The 22225-nt window shown below is 46.2% G+C and overlaps 1 protein-coding gene across 1 annotated transcript; it reads left to right on the forward strand.

The window, feature by feature from the left end:
* The first annotated feature begins 2464 nt into the window (after nucleotides 1-2464).
* On the forward strand, nucleotides 2465-15736 carry Grp (gastrin releasing peptide). Its single transcript, XM_021151083.2, has 3 exons — nucleotides 2465-2766; nucleotides 8756-8997; nucleotides 15374-15736. Exons 1-3 carry the CDS (start codon nucleotides 2628-2630, stop codon nucleotides 15425-15427), a joined length of 435 nt encoding a protein of 144 aa, XP_021006742.1. The 5' UTR covers nucleotides 2465-2627; the 3' UTR covers nucleotides 15428-15736.
* Nucleotides 15737-22225: the final 6489 nt, after the last annotated feature.

The following is a 22225-nucleotide window of genomic DNA, read 5'->3' on the forward strand; positions in this document are numbered from 1 at the left end:
CCTGAATCAATTTATGCTGGTGCAAGGCTCTCAAGGATGCACCCCTTAGGTCTCCCTACATTAGAGAGAATAGAAGAAAACCTGACTCCTGTCTCCTAAATCTGCATGTGGAACAACTTCTCTGGACAAAGGCAAAGCAAAACAACAAGAACCACCACCCCTCCCAAACCAAAGCAAAACAGCATCAGATTCACCTGGACCATCCATTGCCTGATGAGAGCTGGACCATCCATTGCCTGATGAGAGCTGGACCATCCATTGCCTGGTGAGAGCTGGACCATCCATTGCCTGGTGAGAGCTGGACCATCCATTGCCTGGTGAGAGCTTTCTCACAGGAGTTTAGCTTTGCAGTGGGGTTGATTATTTCTAAAACACAGACCCTGGGATGACTTTTAAAAGCATCCAAGAAACCACACAGTCAGGATCTATCGAGGCTTGTTCATATATCTGAATCAGACGTAAGATGGCTCCAGCTCCTACTTGACAACAAGCCATTGTCTTTCTGGTGAGGAGACTGGCCCATCTCTCATACCTGCAGGACACCGTGTCCCCTCATGTCTTCTGAGTCCTTTCTTCGCGGGCTGAGCAAGATGCGGTCATGGACAGGGATGACACCATCATTGCCTGAGCAGGATGCAAACCTAACTACACGGCTTTCAGTGGCAGAAGGTCTGTGGGCTGGGTAAGAGCTGAGGTGGAAGAGGAGCCGGCGTGCCTCCAGCCATGCAAGAGACACAGGAGCAGTAGGGTGTCCTGAGTCACAGAAGAGCTGTGCTTTTGTGCACCAGTGTTTGGACTGTGCACCAAGGTTTTTCCTCAGTGTTCTAAGGAAAACATTTACTTACAAGGTTTGTGTCTCAGTGACCAACAGGCTCAACAGAAAGGCTTACCAGGGCTCATGTTTTCACATGCTCTCTGTCCCGCACGGAGGGCAAGGCATGTTGGAGTTCGCAGAGTGAGAGGGAGGAGTAAGACTGCTCTCGTGAAGTGGACCGTGAGGTGGACAGGCCACACCCAGTATCAGACCCAACCTTCAAAAGCCTCCCAGGCCTTAGCTCTTCTTAGTGGCTACATAGCTGTGAACATTGTGCCACTGAAACAAGACATTCAAATCACAAAGCAAAGTTCTCAAATGAAAGGCCTTCCTCTAGCATTTAATCTGGAGAGGAAAGGGCTTGATGCTCCTCTGGCAGCGCAGAAGGCGTTACACCTGACTATCTCTAGGACAAGTTGTTCACTCACCAAGTCTACCTAGTAGCCTAGTGCTGGATTGATTCACAGAGAAGTAGGACCAGGCCCCTGACAAGCACGGTGCTTGAGAGGAAGCCGGCCTTTGTGTGCTGAGGGCCAAATGCTGGCTCATAGCCAGCCTGGAGATGGGCTATAGAGGCTGGGAACCTTGGAGAGGTGGGAACCCACTATAGATTCCTCTCTCTCTCTCTCTCTCTCTCTCTCTCTCTCTCTCTCTCTCTCTCTCTGCCAACCCATCTCTCCTTCTTCCTTTCAGTGCTCTCTTGGATCACTCCCTCAGGATAGTATTACTGTACTTCTCTGGCTACTAAAAACAATCTTAAAATCAGCATTTTTTTTCTTCCTCCTTGGAGCCAGATACATGCCCAAAAATACATTTCAAGTCCAAGAAAACTGCCATGCAATGTGTTGTGTGTGTGTGAGATCACTCAAGAAAGGCACAAATGTAGTATCCTGCCAGGAACTCAGACCGGAGATTTTGTATCAACATCACGTTCACAGGGAACAGTCAAGCCTCAAACAGTGAGGCAGTTCCCCAGCCCTTGGTGGGAAACAAGCCTCACCTATTATAGGCACAGCCACAGCATCGGCCTGGCAGCCAACCCGTAGGCAACAACATCCTACAGGCTTCTATTTATTGTCACATTGGGTATGGTGCGTGGCCCCTTAACATTGTTGTACGGGGAGGGTCTTCAGAAGTGAGAACAGAAGGGGCAGAGAGAAAGTGAACAGTTCTTCAGACTCCTTGCATGTGTGAAGTAGCTAAGGGACACTGAATTAATTGCTGGAGAGGGAAATTCGCAGGAGAGTGGGTTCCCCCCACCCCCGTTTCATGGAAGCAGTAAGTGTGCCAGAGGGGCCAGTGTTTAATCCAAGTAGCTTTAGCTCTGTACACAGAGCGCATCCTCCTGCGTTATCCTGCATCTGGCAGAGCAAGTGAGGCTACTGCTGCTGCTGGGGATTGCCAGGGGCAAAGCGGGGGGGGGGGGGTGGTGTCATGATATCTCGTTGGGGAGGACGTCTAAGATGGTAGAAATTAGTCTGATGGGACTAGGAGAAAAAGGGAGATGGGTCAAGGCACACTCAGCCTTTCATCACTCGCTGTAGATGGATGGTTTCCCAGCCAGGCATCTGGGAGTGCGGCTCGCTATAGAGAGACGTCAGTGCTCTCAGGTCCCGGGTGGAAGAACCCCCGGCCCCTCCCGCGCAGGCTTCCTTTATATAAAGTCCAGGGCCGCGTGGAGTCTGCAGCAGTGGCGCTCAAAGCGGCAGTGGCAGAGCTCCTGAGAACCGTCCTCCTGTCGCTGCTCCGCTGCTCCGTCGGGACAACGCACTCTCAGCCTAGTCGAGAGCTCTGAGGGCTTCCCTCCAGGACCATGCGCGGCTCTGAGCTCTCGCTCTTGCTGTTGGCTCTGGTCCTCTGCCAGGCGCCCCGGGGGCCAGCTGCCCCGGTGTCGACAGGTGGAGGCACGGTCCTGGCCAAGATGTATCCGCGCGGCAGTCACTGGGCTGTGGGTAAGTGTCCTGATCATGAGATCCCTGGGCTCTTTTCCTCAGAGGGGTCTAACTAGCTAGAGGGAGCCCCGTCTCTCCCCCTCTCAGCATTTTTTCTGGCTGAGTTTGGCTTGGCTCCTTTCTTTCTACTGAAACACTTATCCAGATCTCCCCCAAACTCCATCTCACCTTCTCTTGTTTAGGAAACCTGATAGATCCCTCCTCGCTGGTGGCACACTGATCCCTTCCCTCTTAGCACTCTTTCCGCTTAGCACCTGTGAGCATCCCTCGTGAGTGGGGCATCTGGGGGCATCCCAAATCCCTCAGGTGCAGCTCACCTTCCCTCTGCACCTGCCCACTGCCCCCTATTGTTCCCCTAGCCGCTCCCCTATCTGGCTTGGGTCTGCTCCCAAACAACTTTGGGGAATGAGGTCCCCTAGTACATATCAGCTCCTAATCTAGCCTGATGGACTGGACGCTTGTGGGCTAGAATTCACACTGTAGTGGTGCCCCGAGCAGGACCACGGGGTGTGGGGACCGGGGTGCAGCGATCCCCACCCTCTCGCCTTGCGTTCAAATACTCAGCAATGCTCTTTCCTTCAGACCATCTCTGCTGACCCTCACTCCTGGCCTTGGCAGATTTCAGGGATCATGCCTGCTTCTCTAAGCTTACCTGGCTCCCGCTGCCCAACCCCCAGGCTTTTGTCCATCTCTGAGATCCACAACATGACCCTCAACCCTCTCTTCTTCTGACTCCTGCCAACAAGTTCTGTTTGCTGGGCAGTGGCTTCTGGGCTTCTTGGTTCCAGCCTGGACGGAGAGGTCTGTTGCACAGTGGTAGAAGGTGAGAAGTGGGGCTGAGTTCAGGCTTTGAAGAACACAGGCTTAGAGCTTTCTTGAAACTGGGAGGCCAGTAGCAGGTAAAGCTTGCCACTCATCTACCCTCCCAGCATCACCTGGAGCTCTGAGTGTCTGAAGCTACCAAGCTACCGGCATCATCTCCAGGCAAGCACGACTGCCGAGAAACGCAGAGTCCAAGGTCTCCTGATCTTTTGCCAGGGCAGTCAGTTGTGACTATCTCAAATTTCCTGGGAAACTAATGCTGACTCTAAAGAGATCAAAGGTGTGTGTGTGTGTGTGTGTGTGTGTGTGTGTGTGTGTGTGCCTCAGATTCTAGGGGAAGGAATGAGGCTGGAAACTCTGCCTTTGGACTTCCGTGTTGTGTTTTGCCAGAGAGGCCAAGAGGCTTACCATACTATAGTTTCAGGACGTCTTGCTAAAAGTCCCAGGGATGAAAGAACTTGTGGTCTCTGACCGGTGCTAGGATTCTAGGAGACAGGACAGAGACTAGAGGGTAGGTTGGCACAGGAGAAGCAAAAGGTGTTGAAGAACCCAGAGTTTGAGCTGGTGATTTTTAAAAAGGTATTCTCAGAGCCTAGATTAAAAGGCCGCTGTCTGAATCAGCCAGCAGTCAGTGGACAGGAAGGAAGACCTGGTACTCCGAATTCCACCATTTCTCTCTCCTTTCTGCTCTCATACAAGAAGAGTTTAAGACCTATCAGTCAACCCTTGAAGACTAAGAGCACAACAGAGGTGGGTAGGAACCTAGTGTCATACCTGTGGTCCAGGCCAAGCTGGTGACACACTGTAGTTAGGGGGCACACGTGTCCTAGGATATTTAGGGTACTTCCCTTAATCACCCTCCACAGTAATACCAGAAACATCATGTTAAAATTTAGTCTCCAATGCACTCTTCTTAGTTTAATACTATTAACTCTCTCTCTCTCTCTCTCTCTCTCTCTCTCTCTCTCTCTCTCTCTCTCTCTCTCTCTCTCTGTGTGTGTGTGTGTGTGTGTGTGTGTATTGTTGGGCTTGTACACAAGCAAGCCCCTTCTGCTGAGCTACAATCCCAGCCCCCACTGCCTAAGGTGCCCAGCCTGTGCTCTAACTTTCTATGCATGTCACCCAGAGGTTGTACTTGTGTTTGGAAAAAAAAAACAAGAACAAGAAGTGTATTTTGGTGGGTAGGTGCTATCCAAAGAAGTGTATCACGCAGGGTGAATGATGTGAGATTTAATTGTATTTAAATTTTATTTACTTATTTAGATTTAATTTAATTCAAAATATCCTTAAAAACAATCCCCATTCTCTCTAGTTCCCAAAGGCACACAGCACGTGGCTGTTTTTTCTTCTGTTTTGTTTGAATTTTGGGGATGCGGGGAGTAAACCCATACTAGCAAACGCTCTATGAGCTACATCACCCAATACTTGCCTTTTTGGAGACAAGGTCTGATGATGTAGCCCAGGCTAGCTTTGAATTTGTGATCCTCCTGACGCAGTGTTTATAGTGCTGGAACCACAGGCTCTTGCCATCATTCTTAGTCCCACCCTAGGACTAAACCTCTGCCGTTGCCCACAAGAAGACTGTTGGTTCAGCTCTCTCGGAGAGCCACTTTTTTTTCCAGTTCAGGAAAGCAATGGAAAATGACTCTGTAGCCTGAAAACTGCCCACACTTCTCCCGTGGGGCTTTGTGTTCATGGGGATGTTTTGTGTGTGTCATGAAAATAGATGTTAACACAAAAACCTAGCAACTGTCCTCTGTGCTTCCCCAGAAGGCTCCTAGTCGCCGCTCTCACTTTGATGTGGAGCAGGACTTGGAAAGCTGAATTGGGCGACACCTCGGGATGCAGAGCAGATCGGTATTCATTGCGGGGCTACATCAAAGACTGAAATTTACAGCGTGTGCCTATAAAGACTACTTTTTTCCACCTTCCATTTCCGTGTGTGTGTGTGTGTGTGTGTGTGTGTGTGTGTGTGTGTGTGTGTATGATGCTTTGGTGGGGGTGTTCGTGTTTGCATGTGTGTGGGGTGCCTAGAATCATCCCTGACTATTCCTTCCCTCTATCCACTGAGGTAGGGTCTCTTGATTAGATCCAGAGCTCACAGATGTGGCTAGTCTAGCTAGCCAGCCTGCTCGCACCTCCTGAAGCTGGAGTCACTGACAGCCCACGGGACCTACTCATTACTTACGTGTTCTAAGGCTCTGGACCCTGGTCCTTACAAATGGTTTAACCACTGGGATATCCCCTCCGCCCCATAAATCCCGCTTCTTGGAAGTACACAATACTTTATATCTTAATAGGTATTTTCTCAAACTAGGATAGTTTTCTAGCTTCTACTCTGAAGAAATTAATTTACATTTCAAACCTGCCCGTTAGTGGAATGTCACACAATTTAAAGGCACAAAAGCTTTTTTTGTTTTTCCCCTTTTTACATTAAGAGCAAAGCTTGTTAATTTTTCAATGCCCATCCTTTCTCTATATTGAGATGTCCATTATTCTACTACATATGTGACAGATGATGATAGGAGATGAAGTGGAAGTGGGTATCTTGTCCATGTTGCCATGGAGATGATCATTTGGTTGACAGTAGCGAGCTCAAAACTGAAATAGGACCCAGGGAATGTGTGTTTCCCTGGGATGTTATAGATGGCGCCCTTCCTGTAATAATGGGCATGTGTGCCGAGAAGTGGGCAGTCGAACAGCACGCTGCCAGCAGGCAAGTACTGGCCTTCAGTCTAATGTCACCAGGATCTGTGTTAGATCAGTAATAAGATGCACAGCGGATCTATTTTGCCGATAGAGCAAAATGCACAAGCATAGTCCAGCCAAGCAAGATGAAGATGTTCATAAAAACATCTCCATCACCCCACTGCTTTATTGGCAATGAATCCTTTCTCATTTTCGACATCCTAGCTAGATGGCAAGGAATCAGAGATTCCAGGAGTGACTGAGGTAATTACTGTGAACATCAGGGTTCCAGTGCTGTCTTCTAGCCATCGCGATTCAATTTCCTCCATGTAACTAAAGCTGATGACACATCAGCTTTCCTGGGAAGTTGTGCAATATCATCGCTGTGAGGGCCAAATTCATGGCAGTGCAGTGGACAGCTGGACACCAGGTCGACCCAGTAGGTGACGGAAACAATGTAAGACTCTAATCCTTCATTGGGGTCCATGTCCTTAACAAGGTCTTTAAGCAGTGTGAAATCCCTTCTAAGTGGGACTTGAATGGCAATCTCACTCGAAGATTGCCTGATAGTAACAATTTATTTTTCAAGCCTCATGATATCATTGTACACTGATATGTGATCCTTGCTCACTCAGAATCTCATTTGAAGACTGCCTAATAGTAACAGAAGTAAATATTCTCAAGTCACATGATATCTGATACCCTGCTATAAGGTTCTTTGCTCCTCTTTAGAATATTAGCTATTTGTAAATCATGTTTTCATTTCCAGTTCCTAGGGTGATGCTCCGCAGCCTTTGGAAATTTACAAGACACTCCAAATAATATAATGTAGTGGAGACTGGACTCTAGCCTTGTTATAACTGTAGAACCTTTGCTTATGTCTAGGAGGTTTCGACAAGTCTCATTTCACCTCTGTACTCTGATGTCAATCAAATGGAAGAGTTCACACTCGACTGTGTCCAATGCCAGTTAGGGCTGGAACTACGAGACTTTAACTCAAAAGCACCAAAGGCTTATTAGTAGTAGAAACCTCTGTGTCAGCTAAACTGGGAGCAGAGAAATAACGTGTGTCTATTTGAAGGATGAAAGCGTTTAGAACTGGGACCTGGCTGGGTGTGGTGGCACTCCCCTTTAATTCCAGACCCCAGTAGGCAGAAGGAGGCAGATCTCAGTGAGTTTGAGGCTAGCTGGGACTACATGGTGAGGCCCAGTCTCAAAAACAAACAAACCAAAAATATGTGGACGTGGGATCTGCACTGCCACCAAGCTGGACGAGCTAAGTTCAAATCTTGGAACCCACATGGTAGAAGAAGAAAACCAACTTCCACAGGTTTCCCTCTGCCTTGCACTGACATGCACTGTGGCATCACACACACACACACACACACACACACACACATACACACACATGAACACACATATGCACACATGCATACACACATGTACACTCACACATACATGCACACAAACATGCACATGCATACACACATACATGCACACACATGCACACACATATACACATGCATACACACACATACGCACACACACATGCATGCACACAAACGTGCACATGCATACACACATACGCGCACACACATGCACACACATATACACATACATGCACACACAGTTTTTAAAAAAAGAAAGAATGCAGAAATGGGGTTGGTCACCCACTTCTTAGATATATGAATATCCCTGTTTTTTTACAACTTTGGCCTCCTTCATAGGATTAACTAACTAATTAATTAATTTGTAAGGCAGACACATGTGCTTAGAACTACTGAGAGATTCTCAGAGATCCAAAGAAACCCCGGAATTGATGTGGCTGTTGAATATCAGTCAGAACTTGTTTTCAACTGGTTTTTCATTACACTTTTAACCTACCATCGCTTCTAGGTGAGGTTTTCTAGATTCAATTTCAGCTAAAATTCAGAGAAAGTTTAAGTGAAAGATTCCTTTGGTACAATTGTATTACAGATAAGAGAAAGGCAACATTAAAAAAAATCATACAAAGAAACACATCAAGACTTTGATTTTCAGCAGAAACTTGAAATTGGTGGCGGGAGACGCCGGGATTCTGCAATTCAGCCGGCCACGCAGAATTGATAAGACTTTACACTCGGAAGCTTTCTTAGATGCGATTTGCCCTGGCCCGTTCCTTTCATAGTTGATAACACTGAAGCCTGGGGTGCTACAGCACTTGTCTGAAGTCACCCCGCTAGGTAGTAGAGGTTAGTAGCAAAACCCAGGACCCCTGAGTCACATGCAGATCTGAATTTGATTCAGTTCACTACATCTTTTGGATTGATAACAGAGTCCGTGTGTTGTGTATAGCGCAACTCTTAATAGTAAAATAATGCTGTTTATTTTGCATTTACTGGGCAGTCGGGTTCACCGCACAGGTCTCCGTTTCAGTTGCTCCTTCTTCCGTTCCCCTCCGTTGGATTTGTAGCATCCCGGGTTTGTTCTGCGTTCACAGGACACTTAATGGGGAAAAAGAGCACAGATGAATCCCCGTCCCTGTATGCGGCTGACAGAGATGGTCTGAAGGAGCAGCTGAGGGGGTACGTCCGCTGGGAAGAAGCTGCGAGGGATTTGCTGGACCTCCTAGAAGCTGCTGGGAACCGAAGCCACCAGCCACCTCAGCATCCGCCTCTCAGTCTCCAGCCTACTTGGGATCCCGAGGACCGCAGCTACTTTAACGATGTTCAAACCGCTAAGGTGAAACAAGCATGCCTCAGATGAGGGGTGGGAGGTATTCAGAAAGAGTTCAGGGGGCAGGGGTGTTGATCAGGGGAACGTAAAGTGATTATGACATGTATTGGTCACCTTTCCCATCGCTGTACAAAATACCTGACCAAAAGCAATGTAAGAAAAGGTGGATGTATTGCAACTCACAGTCTGAAGACACAGTCCATCTCACTGAGGAAGGTGAGGTGGGGCCCGTGTGTCACAGAGAGATAAATTAAATGTTGGTGCTCTGTTCACTGTCTCCTTCCTTTTCAGTCCATCCAGGACCCCATCTCGTAGGGTGGTGCCACCCACATTCAGGACTGGTCATCCCCACCCCCAGAGATGTGTCCCCCTAAGTAATTCTAGCTCCAGTCAAGTTGGCATGAAGACATTCAGTTGTTCAACTAGGCCAACACCCATGTATGCTAAGCAAACTATTATTCTAGGCTTTTAGGAATTTTATTAGTAACCATGCTCACTTGAAGCAGTGATTATGGTCTTCATGAGAATTTTTGTAGCTCCTGCTGGCCTCTAACTGGAGATCGTCCTGCCTAAGCCTCTGCAGGGTTTAGGATTATAGGTGTGTGCCATCACGCCTGACTCTCACTGCGATATTTTGATAGTGAGCCCACAGACAGTATTCAAGTAAATTCTTGTGGGTTTACAGATGTGTTAATTTTTGATATGCAGTAGAGGAAGAAGGTGTATATTTTTTTTTCAGAGGAGAGAGCTCTTTTTTTTTTTTTAAATATACAACGTGGCTTTTTAAAAAAAATTATTCCAAGATTGAAAAATTCCAGTTGCATTCCAATATTAAAAAATCAGTGAGTATTTCTGAAGACAACTGACTTACTGGTATGTAGGAATACCAAGGTGGTAATGGTCAGATGCAAAGATAGCCAATCACTGAGACTGGGTTTTATGGGAAGCGAGGCAGCTGAACGTGAGGTGATCACCACTACTTTTTAACACACGTCCAGTAAAAGGCAAAGGTAGATAATGATGCCAGGGTAGAGGCCTTCCTACTTCTGTTCCTCCTCCTTCCGTTCCTCCTACTTCCTGGACACCCTGAGGTGAATCGCTTTTGCTCTGCCACGCTCTTTCACGATGGACAGAAGCCTTTGAAACCATGGAGCAAAAATCAATATCGCCTTCCTTAAAAAGTAATGACGTGGAACTGAAGGAATGGCGCAGTGATTAAGAGTGCATACTGCTCTTGAAAAGGACCCAAGTTCGGTTCTCAGCACCCACATCAGGCAGCTTACACTAGCCAATAACTCAGCTCAGGGGATGCCATCTGAGCTCTTCAGTTGTGTGACCAAACCCTTGTATTCCAACTAGTAGGGTAAGAACGTTATCTCCTTTGACCACCCTCCCCCCGTCAGGTGAGAGCCTCTGTTACTCTTTATATTGTTTATTTGATGCTGAAAATGAGCCCAGTGCCACATACATGCTACGAGTATGCCCTGCTACTCAGTAGAGCCCCAGCCCCTGCATTTTGAGGTTGAGCAAACTGAATCACAACACTTCTCATTGATGGTATTAGAGCAATAGCCTGAGTTCCATCTGCCTAGGACAGTATGCCCTTCAGGTCCCCTTCCAGGGAATGGTACCCAATTAACACATGGGATGCAGGATGGAGAAGGTGGCCTTGCTTGGCTCTGTTCCTGGAGATGGCTAATACTGCTTGTCATTCACCGAGCTCAGAGACACCTCCCCGCTGCTTCACTCTTCCCTGATGGTTAGCTCTTTAGTGGCCCTTACTGTGGGTTGGGACTTTTGCTTTTTTGGAGGGATACTTTCTGTTTGACTTTCCCCACATCTGTGGCAATTTTTGATGTTAAATGCAAAGTAAAAGCTCTTTTTTTTTGTTTTGTTTTGTTTTTTCGAGACAGGGTTTCTCTGTATAGTCCTGGCTGTCCTGGAACTCACTTTGTAGACCAGGCTGGCCTCGAACTCAGAAATCCGCCTGCCTCTGCCTCCCGAGTGCTGGGATTAAAGGCGTGCGCCACCACGCCCGGCGTAAAAGCTCTTTTGTTGCACAAAACTCCTAGAGAGAAAGCCTTCAGTGGCTTTTATTCAGAAGAGAACTCTAGATCAAATCAGCCAATGAAGAAATCAGTACCAATGGTACTCAGAGCTCCGGGTGAATCTCTCGTGGTAACCCGGTTGTGGGTGTTAGATGGTTAGCTTATTTCTTTGTCAGAGGACTGCTTGCTCTGAGGGTACTGTGCACTTGTAACTGACTTCTCAGACCCAATTGGCCGTGTTTTTCTTGATCAGATGCTTTTCTGGAGTGGACATTTAATAACTGTGTAGTTCCTATTTATTTGAATGATAATAATAATAAATCATTACCCTAGCGATCTCAAAAACTTCTACAAGCATCAAAATACGTTTGCTTTGTAGCTCTTTCATAAAAGGACACATACAACTCTTTTATTCATCTCCAGTGCTCAATTTTCTTTAAAAATTAAAGAAAGATATATTTATATTTTAGGTGTTTTGCCGGCCTATATACTTGTATGCTATTGGTGAGCCTGATGCTCTGGTGGGTCAGGAGTGGGTGTTGGATCCCCTGGAACTGGAGTTACAGATGGTTGTGAGCCTCCGTCTGTGTCTTCTGAAACAGGACTCAGTGCTCTTAACTGCTGGACTCCTTAACTCACAGGCTCCTCCAGTGCTTCCCTTTCCTAGGCAGACAGCAGTATCCAGCGGCAGTCGCTTTATCCGCTCAACTTGGCTCTGCCAATCATTGAACTCCTTAAAAACTCAAGTCCTTTTTCAAGGGCCCCAAATGTCCCATAGTCAGCAGAGCATTCAAAGCTTTGAGGGATTATGAAAGGGTAGCTTCACAGAGGTCTCCATGTGGGCAAAGTTATGGGATAGATTGAAGGGGCACTCATGGAAAGTGGCTGCTTTAAAATGGACAATACTTCTTACACACACAACACACGCACACACATATATATATACATATCTATCTATCTATCTATCTATCTATCTATCTATCTATCTATCTATCTATCTTCAGACCTTGCTTTCTGATGATCTCTCTCTCTCTCTTTTTTTTTTTTTTTTTTGGTTTTTCGAGACAGGGTTTCTCTGTATATCCCTGGCTGTCCTGGAACTCGCTTTGTAGACCAGGCTGGCCTCGAACTCAGAAATCCGCCTACCTCTGCCTCCCAAGTGCTGGGATTACAGGCGTGTGCCACCATGCCCGGCCTGATCTCTCCTTTTATGTGTTATTTTCTTTCCCCAAGTTTAAAAGCCTATCATCCCATTTCATTCCACCTCAAGTTAAATAATTAGCTATTGCACACAATGGTTTTATTCTCTTGGATACAGTTTCGAGAACTGTGAAAAACAACTGTAAAAGTGAGTTTAGTCTTCGCAGAGGGCAGAACAGTTTACTGCTTATCTTGCTTTGGACATTTCCCCCCAGTGAAAATATGTCATTGTGAAAACTGACACTGTCTTATAATGATCTTATTCAAAGGAGAAAGTGCCGAGAGAGCTGGCCTATTAGAAATCCGCATATCTCCCAGTGTCAGAGAGGAGTTTAATAATCTCGCTGAGAACCACTAGGATCAGTTGCAGGAGCTTTCAGAGGCTGAAGGACTCGGCTTAAAATTAAAAACTCTCCACACATGCTGTCCTCGCTCGCTGCAGCCATAAAACACCAAGTCCCCTTGCCAACGCGCCCAGAGCTGTAGTTAGAAGCTGAGCATTTCCTATGTTTTGATGGCAAAGATGTTTACTTAATTCAGAGTGGTGTGTGGGAATGTGTACTGGCTGTAACTACTGGATCATAGCAGACAGGCCCCAGAGCTTTGCCAGCAAGAATGGCCAGGCTTGTTCAAGTTAATGTTCATCTTTCTTTTACCCATTCCCTTTTCTCCAATCTTTTAATGAGATGCTGAGAAGAATGGAGCTTCTATCCCATGGTTTCCATAGCATGGATTAGGGTTCAGGTCAGGTCCAGGGCGTGGTCAGGGAATGTTCTGAGGTTCTGAGAGTCAGGGAAGGAGGTTATTGTAATGTAGATCCCAGTCATAGCTCTGCCACCATTGTCTTTTCCTTCTATTTGTGGCCATGAACAAAGGGGTTAGGGATGGACTTCCAGAGGCTGTTCTGGAAGGAAACAGTTTCTCTCTCTCTCTCTCTCTCTCTCTCTCTCTCTCTCTCTCTCTCTCTCTCTCTCTCCTCTTGCTATGCAGTTCAGGCAGTGTTGATCTTCCATCAGCCTCCCATGGAGCTGAGATTACAGACATGTACCACCATATCCAGCTTTTGTCTTCACTTTAAAGGGATCCTTCTTATTGTCTCATTAAATCACTTAAATAGAAAGGGTTTTTCTTAATGTTTGAACATTTTCGGTGATGGTGAGCTTTAATTGTCAACTGGAGACAACCCAGAATTACCAGTCTCAATGTGGGGCTGTCTACATTGGGTTGGTCTGTAGGCATATCTATGAATGGTTATACTGATTAGGCTGATACATGTGGGAAAACCCAGCCCACTGTGGGTGCCACCATCCCCTAGGAAGGGGTCTTGACCAGTGAGTGGAGAAATCAGGGTGAACACAAGCAAGCAAGCATTTGTTTCTCTCTGCTTTGACTGTGGGCATGACCAGCTTGATTTCTTTCTCATGATGAACCGTAACCTGGGATTGTGAGCCAAAATATACCTTTTCTCTTCCCAAGTTGGTTTTTTTTTTCTTCTTCTTCTTCTTCTTCTTACTAGTTTGATTTTTGTAACGTTGGGAAATACCATGACCAAAAGCAACTTGGAAAAGGGAAGGGAAGGGAAGGGTTTATTTGACTTACAGGTCATAGTCCATCATCAGGAGAAACCAAGGCAGGAACCTGAACTCAGGGATTGATGATGAGACCATGGGGGAGGGGCACAGCTCTACTGGCTTGCTTCCAGGCTCATGGTCAGCAACTTCTCTCACATAGCCCAGGCCCGCTTGCCCAGGGCAATCAAGAAAAGACACTTTCCCACACGCCCCAGGGTCATTCTGATGGAGGCAAGTCCTCAACTGAGGGTCCCTCTCACCAGGTGGGTCAAGTGGACAGCCAAGATTAGCCATAACACTCAGGATAGTTTATCATAGTAACAGAAAAGAAACCAGAGGAACTTCCAAGAGAGTTTCATATAGAAAACAACAGAAATCAAGAATAACTAAGAGCCCTCCAGTGACCCTAATAACTTCTGTGCAGGAAGACTGAGACCACCACAGCGTCTCTGTCTGCCGGACCCCATTTTCTCTCCCTTCCCTTTCTGCTTGGCTTTCTCTTCCTTGGATTGAGCTAAAACTTTCAACTCAACATTTTGAGGTACTGGGATTTGAGGAGTGGGGTTCCTCTTCATCCCTCAGCTGACTTCTTTATGGCTGTTGGGTCACTTGAGGGGAGAGATGGAGAAATCTAAGGACTGGCAGTCTTGTGGTTGCAGTCTTGGTTCTGAGGAAGGAAGGTGAAGCTAATTGGCTTGTGTGGGAATCCATCCGCAGCCCAGGGCTCATTAGCATCGGCTGCACACAGCTGCAGAGTAGGTACCATTTGCCTAAGAATAGCACTACTTCCCTTATTAGAAACAAGTGACCAGTCCGGAAGCAGGGGAACTAAATTGCCAGAGAAACTTGGGAAAAGTAATAAACTCTTGTCTGGGTTAAAAATAATAAGATCTAGTTTCTTACCTCTTTGGGCAAAAGTTGCTGAAAGAGAATAAAGTTTTTAAGACCTGTAACTATTTTTCCCCCTTCATTCTTGGTGAAATTTTGAGCAGAAGCCACAGGAAGCAAATGATAATAAACTTAGAATTTGGGTGGAGACCCAGATGAACTCCTCAATCATCTGCTATCATTTCCTGGTTCGGTTGTAGTGCATGATTCAAAAGCTTTGACTGCTGTAGCACAATGGGGGTGGGGAGTTGGGGGTTTGGGGAGGTAGCGTAGTTCCCTTGACTCCTCCCTCAGCTCTATCCTAATAATAAATAAAACCTTCAACTTTCAAAAATGGTTAAAACCCACCCAAGGAATTAGATCAGAAGACAAGCTTAGCAGACGGGACAACGCCACCCACCCACCCACCCAGTTCAGAGATGGTGAAGTTACTTATTTCTCAGGAGCATGAATGCTTCTCTAACATCGTGTTTAGAATCTTCTAGAAGACTTGTGAGGGCAGGATGCAGGGCTCCTTACCAGAGTTTCCAAGGCAGAAGATTTGGGAGTTGACCAGGGAATTTGCCTTTCTGCCATGGGATGCTTCTGGGCTGCTAGGAATGGGTTTACTGTTACCGTTAGATTTCCCCCATCACTTGAACGTGTGTGTAACTATCTCTAATATATTTCTTTAAGTTGGTAGACTCTCTGCTCCAGGTTCTCAAGGGAAAGGGAGGAACTGCCAGCTGAAGGGACAACGACAAGGGCGGCTTCCAAGGAGCAAAACAAAACCCTTCAAAGACTGCCTTCTGCAAACGTCGACTCTACTGGACCATCAACAAGATTTCCTTTGTGCAATTTGCTTAACTATTCTCCTTATCTTTCAACCGCAACTAAACTCGTGATTTTTCGAGCAGCATCTTCTGGTTTGAACTCGTTTCTGTGAACCACTCACTACTTAGAAAGAGCTTTCCAATGAACGCTTTTTCCAGCTAGGCTTTTTGTTGATTGGATTCAGGGCTCCAATCTGCTACCATTCACAATAAAAAGCTTCCGTGATCACGCTGTCCAAAGGGCAACTTGTCCTTCTTATTTCCACTCCAAATGAAAAGATAGTATGTCAGAAAAACGCCTTGTCAATAGACGTTTGTGGCCACTGATTAAGGCAGGGGGAGTCCCCGGCTGGCACCTTTGAGGGCTACTTGGTGAACACTTGTGGTGATTAATGTCATCAGATGGGCTGGGCTGGAGAAGGAGGCTGGATCTCTTCATCTTCAGTCCTTACCCTGTTCAACCATGTGTCTTGTTATATTCCTCAGGATGGTCCCATGAGCTGACAAAAACGATACCCTGTTTTAACAGATGGGGAGTCAAAGGATCAATGAGGCCAGGTGACTTTCCCAAGATCACATGGTAAATGGAACTGGAATCCAAACACATGTTTTCTGGGTCACTCCATCTTCAACCTCCTTTCAGCTTATGTAGCAAGCAATACTGTTTGTGTTTGTTTGTTTGTTTGTTTGTTTGTTTTTGAGAAGTGGGGTAGTTCACCAGGCCAGATTCACTCAGCTTCCCCTTAAAACAGAAAAGAAGAATTCAGGAGAATTCCTGTTTTCGAAGAATGTGGCCTGGCTGTCCATGCACCCTCCCCAGCCCCATTTTTATCGTGACATTTGCACATGAACAGATTTTGAAACTTGTTGCCATATGGTTCCGACTTTCTTCGTTTAGGGAAAAAAAATCGCATCTGAAATCTTTAAAAAAAAAAAAATCTCGCTCCCGTTTCATCAGAGAAACATTAAAGAGGTGACGTGTTCTGGTATCTTTTAAAACCTTGTTGATTCAAAAACTTATCCAAACCGAGTGATGTAAGAAACATCTTTTCTGTGTTCTGCCTGCTGCTGCGCCCCTACTTGCTGCCTTTGGGCTCTCCGGGGGCCTGGTTCTCAAGAATTCGATCACAGGGCTGGGGGAGATGGCTCCATGGGTAAGGATGCTCCTGGCACAAGCTCAAAGACCTGAGTTTTGTCCACAGTACCACATGAAAAGCCAAGCACGGTGGTACCCAATCCTGTAACCTCATCACTATGGGAGGAGGAGAGGGTAGGATTGCTGGGGTTTGCTGACTGCCAGCCTAGCTCCAGGTTCAGTGAGAGACCCTGTATCAAGGGAACAAGGCAAAGCACGGCGAAGCAGGGAACTCAGTATCCTCCTTTGGCGTTACACACATCCCCTCCCCCACAATCATTTAAACTAAACAAACGAACTTCAGCTAAAACCTCATATTACCAGTAAAGGAGGGTAAACTTGGAAGGCCTCCTCTTCCAATAGGAAGAAGAAAACACTCCTGCAGACCCTGATCAGGCTTTCCCTAACAGCGGCATTGCAGACAGGCAAGGAACCGATGGTTGAGTAGCCCCAATGAGACTGCCACTTGTTCGCTAGTCTCTTGACATCAGCCGTACATCCTGTGCTGGCAGAAGTCACTTTTCTTCGTTGGTTTGCACCTGGAACCCTGAAAGCCTTTTCCATTAGAGCTCACCCACAAACCAGTCAGAACTGAATGTGTCTGATTGGCGAGACCCCCCTAGCACATGACAGTTTCAAGGCGCAAGGGCAGCTGGGAAGTGTAGTTTTCAGGCTTCTCCTTTGAGACTATGCTGTTAAAATCATAGGATTCTACCAAACAGAGAAAGACTGAGCCAAAGATGTGGTCGGCCACACATAACGAATGTCTCTCTCCCTTCTTCTTTCTGAAATGGAATTTCTCCACCTAGCTTCTGCACTGTTTTATAAATAAGGCCTATTAGTCTCCAGCTTGAAGATTCGGGAAAGTATGGGGCATGGAGGGAGTCACACACAACTGATTACAGCGCGCTGGGCAGCTGTGTACACAGCAAGACGATTGTGTCTCAGGATGATCAAGAGGATACGTCTGAAAGGGAAGAAAGCAACTACAGCCTTCAGATTGGTTTTCCTCTGTGTGTGTGTGTGTGCACACTGTAGAGTGGGTTGCTCTGGGTTATCGGTCAATCTTAGATTAGAGGCTCCTAACACTCAATAGGACTCTCAGGCAGAGCTGTATAATTTGCAACTGCAATGTCAAACCCCCCCCCCCTTTAGTTCGCACTGGGGATGCTCCATCATTACAGAGCATTCTGACCCCCTACGAGGGACAGGGAGTAATCCAAGCAGGGGGTGGGAGTTCATTCACTCCTTCCAAGTAGGCTCACAGGAGGTCAATAGCCATGGACTATGGCCAACCTCCCCCACCCCCAAATACACCCAGTGTGGAGCCTTCTACTTGCATCTCTGGCTAGTCCAATTAAATAAGAACCAGTTGAATATCTCTCCACTTTCCCCACTTTTCTTCCTACTGTCCTTCTCCACAAGTATGACACGTGGCCACGAGAGACCTGAGAGACCATTGATCAATGTCCAAGGACGTGTCATAGTCTGAAGGGACCTCTCAAAGCTTTCTGAAACAGAGCGACAGTAATTCTTTCTGATGCTGTCAGCATGCCTTACTTTTCCTGAGTGCTGTCTGATTGCGGGATATATATATATATATAATCTTTTCAGATGAAGTTGGGGAAAATGTCTCTGTCAGCTTGACATGCAAACATGAGGTCCCCAGCACTCACACAGGGGGAGGCAGAGACTGGGGATCCCTGGAGCTTACTGGCCAGCCAGCAGAGCCAAATGAGTGAGCTTCAGACTCACATGGAAAACCTTGTATTAAAGGTGCACAGCAATTGAGGAAGAGTCCTGACGTCAATCACCCCTGGATACCACATGATTGCGGACATACATGCACACATAGGCATGAACATATATACGCACACCACATCATCACCATCATCACCATCATCACCATCATCACCATCTCAGGGTTTTACATTTTTATTTCACAAAAGGGATCTTGTTTAATGCCTTGTGCTTCTGATCAACACCTAAAGGTCTTCTCTGGAAACTGGTGGCAGTTTGCTTGTCAGTTATATCTATACAATAGAGATTGTTATTAAACGATATAACAAAACTACACCAAACAATATCCCGGTTTAAAGAGGATGGGAGTTGGGGGCTGGAGAGGTGGGTCGTTAGTTAAGATCAGTGGCTCCCCTTCCAGAAGACCAGGGTTTGAGTTCTGGCACCCAAATTGCATCTGTAAGTCCAGTTATGGCAATCCAGCAGCCTCTTCTGGCCTCCATGAGCACTTCATGCATGCGATGTTACAGACATATATGCAAACAGAACACCTATATACATGAAAGAAATAAAGCTTAAAATTTAAAAATAATTCCTTATGGGAGTATTTTTTTTTTTAGGAAAGTGTATGGTGGTTTAATTTTCTCTTATATTACACACACACACACACACACACACACACATACACACACACACATCTAGGGGCACAGTGATCCCAAGATTCAGGATGCTTCATAATTTTACACAGCCCACTTTCAAGAAGGGAAACAGAAAAGAATGGGGTCTGTATTATGAAAGCAAAGCTTTCTCAGAAACCTACTGATTGTGGTTTCATTAGACTTTGAGACATGATACTCCTGGTAGCCAATGAAGCAGAAATGTCATTTTCTAGATGAGGTATTGCTACTTTATCATAATATTAAAAAAAAAAACCTCAAACAAAAAAGCCAAAACAACAAACAAATCAAAAGCCCAAACACAAAAACAAAACCTGGTTAGGTAACTAGCAAGCATTTCCCATGTCACCTTCCAGGACATTAGATCTTGAGAATGAACCCAGCTGGGAGCAGAGTGTTAGGCCTAGATGACCAGGAGGCTCTTAGACAATATGTTTCCATGTCTACTTTGGCTGCATGCTTCACACTACATGCGGTGTGCCAGAAACTCACAGCTCACCATGTGCCATTCTCATGGCCTTGCCTTCCATCCCTGCCTGTTCATCTTTTACTTTTTCTCCTCCGTTTTTACTTTACCTGGATGTAAGGCTGTGTACTCAGTGCATGCAGTAAAGAGGAGTGCAAAAGAGGACTTTGGATTCCCCTGGGATTGGAGTTACAGGCAGTTGTGAGTTGCCATCATACCTGTTCTGTTGAGGCTGGCCAGCGGCCCACATGTCTGGGTTCAGCCTGGGAGGCATCTTGGAATCTGGAAGAGAAGAGGGAACTAGGCGGCGCGAGCGAGAAAGGATGGAACCAAGACATCAGTCTGATCAAGGTTCAATTTTACTATTTGGAGACACCGGGTTATGAAGAAGGGGGAGGGGCCCATTCCTGCCAAATCATCCTTGGAGTCCAGTTTCAGGTGACCACGTGTCAGAACAGCTAGGCGGCAAGTAGCAGCAGTGGGAGTGGCAGACTGATAGGGTGGCACCCCTGATGCTCTCTTAGCGTAACAGTCAAACCTGATCAGCCAGATTTCAGGCTGGGGGGGGGGGGGCGGAGGGGAGGTTACACTGTTCCTGACCACTGAGCCATCTCTCCAGCTACATATGCCATCTTCAAAAAATTTTTTTTTGCTTTTTTTTTTTTTTTTTTTTTTTTTTTTGCCTGTGTGTATTCCACAGAGCACAAGAGGAGGTAAGGGGACAACTTGCAATATTGATTCTCTCCATCATGAGGATGCCCAAAGATTGAACTCAGGTCATCGGGCTTGCCACTGTACAGCTTATGGTATGGTAAATGGTGGGGTTCTCCAAGGGAATGGACAAAGAGTTCCCTAGGACACCTTAGCTGCTGGCCCACCCCTCCCACCCTCCTCTTAACTTCTGAAGTCAACTCCTTTACAAAAAAAAAAGAAAAGATTTTGAGAGCTTTATTTGAACAACCAAGAAGACATTATTTTGTGTAGCTATTACTGACTTGGAGTTAAGAGGAAAAATTCTAACAAGTATTGAGGTAAGAGCAATGGCACAAGCAACCAGCGGAGAAAGGTTTAGAGGTCTCCGCTGTTAATCCGTGATAAATCAGCTCATTCATTAAGATTATCCCAAGAAGGAGCCACTAACTGTTTTACATTCGTAGTTTTCACACAAGATTATGTTTACAGTTTTGGAAGAGACAATTCACAGAATGTAATTCCTTAGAAGCTTAAACCCTAACCTCCTCCCGGGGTAATAGCAAGATAAGGCTGAGGCTTCTGAGAGATTTGCTTAATTCTGAACATGGTAACAAATCAAACAAGGGCGTCATGCAAAGCTTACGGTGCTGTACATGGTAGAGGTCTCCGAGGGAACAGACAAAGGGTTCCCCTTCAAGGGTCTCCATCATGTAAGATTTAGGCATTGCCTTGGTTAAGTGTTTCCATTGCTGGGTTGGCAAGATGGCTCAGTAGGTAAGAACACTAACTGACTGCTCTTCCAGAGGTCCTGAGTTCAAAGCCCATCAACCATATGGTGGCTCACAACCACCCGTAATGAGGTCTGAAGGCTTCTTCTGGTATGTCTGAAGACAGCTACAATGTACTTATGTATAATAATAGATAAATTTTTAGGCCAGAGCAAGCAGGGACTGAGCAAGTGGAATTGACTGGAGCGAACAGAGGTCCTAAAATATCCAATTCCCAACAACCACATGAAGGCTCACAACCATCTGTACAGCTACAGTGTACTCACATACATAAAATAAATAAATCTTAAAAAAAAAAAAAAAGAGTTTCCATTGCTATGAAGCGACACCATGACCAAGGCAACTTCTATAAAGGCAAGCATTTAATTGGGGCTGGCTTACAGGTTCAGAGGTTTAGTCCATTATCATCATGGCAGGAAACATGGCCGCGTGCAGGCAGACATGGAGGTGGAGAAGGGCCTGAGAGTTCTACATTTTCATCCAAAGACAGCAGAAGGAGACTGTCTCCCAGGCAGCTAGGAGGAGGGTCTCAAAGCTCACCCCCACAGTGACACACTTTCTCTACTCCAACAAGACTGTACTTCCTAAGAGTGACCCTCCCTGGGCCAATAATACTCAGGCATCAAAAAGGATTGTCTACCCTCATCTGCAGGAAGTATCTTGCTTCTAGGTTAAAAATCCATTCTTATGCCAAGGCTACCTTTTCCTGGCTCTACATCATGATCAACAACAACAACAACAAGGCTGGTGGAAGACAGTTCTGCAGTTAAGAGCCCTGGCTCCTCTTTCAGAAGACCTTGGTTCAGTTCCCGGTACCCACACGGTGAACCTCACAAACATTTGTAACTTCAGATCCAGAGGATCTGATGCCATCCTCTGGCTTCGGCAGGTACTGCATTCATGTGTTAGGCTCAGCAAGCAAAATACTCATACTCATAAAATAAACTTAAAAGCTGGGCAGTGGTGGCGCACGCCTTTAATCCCAGCACTCGGGAGACAGAGGCCGGTGGATCTCTAAGTTCGAAGCCAGGCTGGTCTACAACAGTGAGTTCCAGGACAGCCAGGGCCATACAGAGAAACCCCCTCCAGTTCACTTTTTCTATTTTTGTCTTATTCAAGTTATCTTTGTGGTTTTGAAAGATCTCTTCCACTTCATTTTAGTTTGAGATACAGCTCAAGGCTATAGTCCATCGCAGTAGGGACTCACAGCAGTTAA

This window comes from Mus caroli, unplaced genomic scaffold, assembly GCF_978045245.1.
Source record: "Mus caroli unplaced genomic scaffold, Mus_caroli_1 scaffold_19, whole genome shotgun sequence".
NCBI classification, from domain to species: Eukaryota; Metazoa; Chordata; class Mammalia; order Rodentia; family Muridae; genus Mus; species Mus caroli.